The sequence below is a fragment of the Chaetura pelagica genome, unplaced genomic scaffold, assembly GCF_000747805.2.
Source record: "Chaetura pelagica isolate M959 unplaced genomic scaffold, ChaPel_1.0 scaffold39, whole genome shotgun sequence".
Taxonomy (NCBI): Eukaryota; Metazoa; Chordata; class Aves; order Apodiformes; family Apodidae; genus Chaetura; species Chaetura pelagica.
The window spans coordinates 697,132-702,669 of NW_009954614.1; the positions used below are offsets into that span (position 1 = coordinate 697,132).

At 43.8% G+C, this 5,538-nt stretch overlaps 1 protein-coding gene across 2 annotated transcripts in view; it reads right to left on the reverse strand.

Annotated features, from left to right (window-relative positions):
* Positions 1–5,538, reverse strand: part of MPZL1 (myelin protein zero-like 1) — a 20,994-nt gene that overhangs the window by 11,636 nt on the left and 3,820 nt on the right. For both annotated transcript variants that reach the window (XM_010005477.1, XM_010005478.1), the window contains exon 2: positions 5,308–5,521. In XM_010005477.1, coding sequence (XP_010003779.1) covers positions 5,308–5,521 — 214 coding nt within the window. The remainder of the gene's footprint in view (positions 1–5,307; positions 5,522–5,538) is intronic.

Below are 5,538 nucleotides of genomic sequence, written 5' to 3' on the forward strand. Positions count from 1 at the left end.
TTCTTCAAGTTCACGTGCAAGTGCGTGATGGGCCAGTGTGGGTGAGTGCTTGTATCCCTGGGGTAGTCTAGTAAAAGTGTATTGCACACCATCCCAAGTGAAGGCAAAATATTTCTGATCCTCAGGATCAATGGGAATTTGAAAAAACATGTCTTTGACATCAAGAGAGGCAAGCACAGGATGTGCTGCCTCCTGCACCTCCAGTATTATGTCTGCAATATTTGGCACAGCAGCTGTGAGTGTTTCTGTGTTACTATTCAATCTCCGGAAATCAACTGTCATTCTCCACTTTCCATTTGGTTTTCTAACAGGCCAAATTGGCGAGTTAAAGGGAGAATGGCAGGGCACAATAATGCCTTTTTGTCTCAACTCGCTGATTACCTCTTTTATGCCTTCTTTTGCAGCAATTGGGATTGGATATTGCCGCACATTTGTGATACTGCTTTGGGGTAGACGGGGAGCACTTTTTAGCAACCTAACTTGGAGTGTGGGCGTGCCAAAATTCCAAAAACGGCCATTTTCATCTCTCCACGCTCGGCCCATAAGAACATCCATTCCTAATAAATTATAAGGAATGTCGCCCACTATCATCTGGGTCCGAATAGTCTCATCTTCCCCTGGCAATTTCAGGGTTACTTTTGCTGTTTTTTGTAAAGTGGGCTTCCCAAATGCACCACTGACAAATATTGATTTCAGAGACGCATTGATGCCGCATCGGTCAGCTGCATCTGCTCTTAGTGTGGAGATTTGTGCTCCTGTGTCTACCACAAATGTAACAGGATGACATTTTGGTCCAACAGCACATGTGAGTTCCAAGTCCCCATTTTTGTTTTGGACAAGTCTTAATACATTTTGCCAATCTTTTGGAGGACTTGAAGTTTTGGAGCCTGATTGGTTTTGCCAATCTTGTTTGTTTTGTGGGGTGGCCTCCCAGGGTCCACTCAGGGGTTCAGTCGAATTGACTGTATTTGAATTATCACCTTTCCCCTCCCTCTGCTGTCTTTTTGGCAGCTTTTGATTGACAGAGGGAGGGCTATTTAGTTTCCCTGATTGGGTGTTGCAGGCCATGTGTCAATTAGCATTTTGAGGTGATTGTAAGAGTAATTTTGGGCTAAAAGCCCAGGTGGGATGCCTTTACGCTTAGCTTCCTCCTTTAGCTGAGCAAAAGGCCCTGTGTCACCCTGTGATGAAGTATTTCCATGCTCGGGGTGTTGGCAATTACGTGTGCTGTTCTTTCGCTGCCTTTTACCATTTTTATTCTGCCACTCACCCCGTGGCTCCCCTTGCTGAGGTGCAGGGCCACGAGATGACAGGGCAGCTATTGCAGCATATGTGAGGTTTTTGTTGTTTACCGGAGACTGTATAGATACCTGTCTGGTGGCAGCAGGCCTCCGGGTCTGTTGTTCCTCGGGCACATAATATGTTCTTAAATAGTTAGTGAGTTCCCGGGCTAGATCTGCCCACGTGTAACCATTTCCTCCTGATGAGGCAATTCTTTCTTTAATGTTAATGGCTACATTTCTCAATGACTGGGGTAGCCCACGAATCAGAATAGTCATTCGTTCCAGATGAATTCTGAGATTGAGAGGGCTTTCCTCATGAGGGACCAGCTCATGATTGTAAACCAGTTGAATAGCCACAAATCCAGCCCTTCAAATAATGCTTTTCACTAAATATCACCATAATTCAAAGCAACTTCAATTTTAGCTGGAAGTATATTAGTATGAGTTTTATTAAAAAGGCAGGAAACAGAAGTTTTACGTTGCTGCTAAGTATAAAGATTTTCATAAGACAATTCAAATTTTCCCCTTCAGAGTTCAAAGATTGACTACCTCCACAAAACACAAGCTGTCCTGAACACACTATTACGTAGCAATCTATTACAAGTAGGGGCAGCCTAATGTAAGGACCTGGGTTTCCCTACCAATTTATGTCATTTAGGCTTTGAAGGGTAGTCTTTTTTCAGATTCAGGTGCACTAGTGAAGGAACAGTCTTGCTTCTCATCCCTGCCAGTGGGATTCTTCCTATGCAGTTGATGGAGCTGTTTGTGCAAATTTTACGTAGATAGTGCAATGAATTAGCCTGGCTTGGCAATTTTAAACAACTAAGCCAACCCAGATCTTATTAAATGTTTAATCCAAGATCTATGGGTAACCAAGCATCTATGAGCTCATTTAAATGCGTAAAATATGTATGTGGCTTTGAACAGTTTACAACACTACAGGTAAGATTCAGAACAATTAAATGTATACATAGTAAAAAAAAAAAAAATGCACAAGAGTCAACATGGACTTATTTCAGTTGAAAATATTTCTCCAGCTCAATTCAGGGTGAGTTACGACCTAATACAAGAGCAGTACTAATAAAGTCAAAATGCAAGATGGCATTACAGCTACTGTTTGAAAATCTGCTTCCAAAGTCTTCCTAAGAATTTGTAGACAATTGTTGCATATTGTTCTGATGATGAAAAGCATTGTGAAATACAGGGTTCCCTTCCGAAACCATGAGATGCTGGTCCAGATGCTCCATCTATGGGGAAGCTGGCATCCAAGTCTGTTGAAAAATATCAGCTGGATTAGTGTGCTGGAGACAGTCCTCATTCACCTAACCTGGGTTAAACTCTGAAGAGGCTTTGCCAAGACAGCCTGACTTTGCCAAACTCGCAGTTCCTTTACTTCTTCATCGTAGAGACTATCAATACATTGTAAGAAAATAAACAGACCCTATTTTACACAGATTCCAGACTTCCAAGAAACAGAAAGTTCTAAGCGATAGTGGAATCTCTGAAGGCCATAGAATGGTTAAGGTTGGAAGGGACCTTAAAGATCACCAGGTTCCAACCTCCCTGCTATGAGCAGGGACACCTCACATTAGACCAGGCTGCACAAAGCCTCATCCAACCTGGCCTTGAACACCTACAGGGAGGAGGCTTCTACAGCCTCCCAGGGCAACCTATTCCAGCACCTTACTACCCTTATAGTGAAGAATTTCTTCCTAATATCTAACCTACATCTTCCCTCTTCCAGTTTAAAACCACTACCCTTGTCCTATCACTACCCTCTCTGGTGAAAAGCCCCTCCTCAGCTTTCCTGTAGCCCCTTCAGGTACTGGAAAGCCACTATAAGCTCTACCTGGAGTCTTCTCTTCTCTAGGCTAAACAGCCCCAACTCTCTCAGCCTGTCTTCAGAGCAGAGGTGCTCCAGGCTTTTGACCATCTTGGTGGCCCTTCTCTGGACCCTTTCTACAGCTCCATGTCTTTCCTGTGCTGAAGGCACCAGAGCTGTACACAGTACTCCAGGTGGAATCTCACCAGAGCAGAGTAGAGGGGCAGAATCACCTCCCTGACCCTGCTGGCCACATTTTTTTGATGCAACCCAGGATGCAGTTGCTCTCTGGGCTCCAGCACACACTGGTGGCTCATGTTGAGCTTCTCATCAACTATCACCCCCAAATCCTTCTCCTCAGGACTGCTCTCCAGCCATTCTCCCCCCAGCCTGTGCTTGTGCCCTGAGGTTGTGCCAACCCAGGTGCAAGACCTTGCACTTGGGCCTTGTTAAACTTCATGAGGTTGGCACTGGCCCACCTCTCCAGCCTGTCAGAGTCCCTCTGGACGGCATCTCTTCCTTCTGGGGTGTCAACCACACCACACAGCTTGGTATCTCCAGCAAACTTGGTGAGGATATACTCAATCCCACTGTCCATGTCTCCAACAAAGATGTTAAAGAGCACTGGTCCCAAAACTGACTCCTGAGGAACAACAGTCATCACTGGTCTCCACTTAGACACTGAATCATTGACCACAACTCTCTGGGTGGTCAGCCAATCTCTTATTCACCGAGTGGTCCATCTGTCAAATCCATGCCTTGTCAGTTTGGAGACCAGGATGTCACCTGGGACAGTATCAAATGCTTTGCACAAATCCAGGTAGAAGACATCAGTTGCTCTGCCACCATCCACCATCTCTGTAGCCTTGTCATAGAAAGCCACCAAATTGGCCAGGCAAGATTTGCCCTTAGTGAAGCCATGTTAGCTGTCACCAATCACCTCCTTATTTTCTATATGCATTAGCAGATTTTCCAGGAGGATCTGCTCCATGACCTTGCCAGGCACAGAGGTGAGACTGACTGGCCTGTAATTCCCTGGGTCTTCCTTTTTCCCCCTTTTAAAAACAGTGGCTATGTTCCCTTTTTTCCAATTGGTGGGAACCTCACCACATTGCCATGACCTCTCAAATATGATGGACAGAGGCTTAGCAATTGCATCTGCCAGTTTCCTCAGGACCCATGGATGGACTCCACCAGGTCCCACCAAACTGCTCTGTGAAGAGGAAGGTTAGATATACACCTTGCCTACACAAGTATACAGAGTGATCTCATAAGCAGGGCTACACACCTGTTAGAGCAGCACTATCACTGTAATTAGAGCATATACACAGGTACGTTCCTTAACATATTAAATTCTAATGGAATAGCTGTATCAGCACTGCCACTTACAAATGCAACATTTATTCTTGTCCTTATTAAATTTAAATTTGGAAATCCAATCACTGTAAGAACCATTTATTTGTAGGAACAGTCACACTTCAGCTGCCCTCCAGCTAACCTAGAACAATAAAATGTTTTGAATTGCCAAGGGAATTAAAGAGTCAAATTACACACAGAACAATAAAATGCTCTTGAACTGTGATCATTGTTACAAAATGCTAATCAGAAGCTTTATGTGACTGCAAGTCACTGCAAGGCAGCCCTTGCAGTTTAAGGTTCACCATGGATACTGCATGAGATCCGTGTAAAGAGACTGAAAGCACATCCAACACAAACACCTTCATACAGAAGACAGTAGCATTTCACTGTCTGTCAGTATGTGTTCAGGCCAGACTATTAGTTTTGTTTTCCAGTACACATCCCAGTTGGGTTCCAAAAATAAGTCTGCCACTTTCTCTCCTTGCTCCACACATTCCAAAAGTCACCCTAACCCTTGATGTAATATAATACAGAAAATAAAAACAAAACATAGGACTTGGAAATGAGAAGATGGGTTTTCATCAAGGCTTCCACTGGCTTTTGCTAATACTTGTTAAAAGCACAAAAATTAGTGGGTATGCAGAAAAAGACTATGACATTCAGTTTTTTAAACAGATGACAGATTATTAGATGGATTATTAGGACCTGGAAGAAGAAAATTAAAAAGACAATTGTTCCATCTGGGCTATTCCCCCACCCTCAAGAAAAGTGATATAGACACAGGAGGGGGAGGAGGGACTGAAGGGAGGAAGGAAAGAAAGAAAAATTGTATAGAGTGAATACCTTTCTCCACAACTCTAACTCGGATTTCTCCTGGTTTGACAACAATATCGGGTGGGTTCTTGACATCGCAAATATAAGTGCCGTTGTCCCGGAACTGCATGTTTGATATACTGATAGAAGCATCTTTCTTGTTAAGATCTCCAGCCCACGTGATCCTGTCTTTAAATGGTATGTCCTTTCCAGGATATGACTTCCCATTAACGTAATAGAAAAACTGTAGTCAAGGGAAAG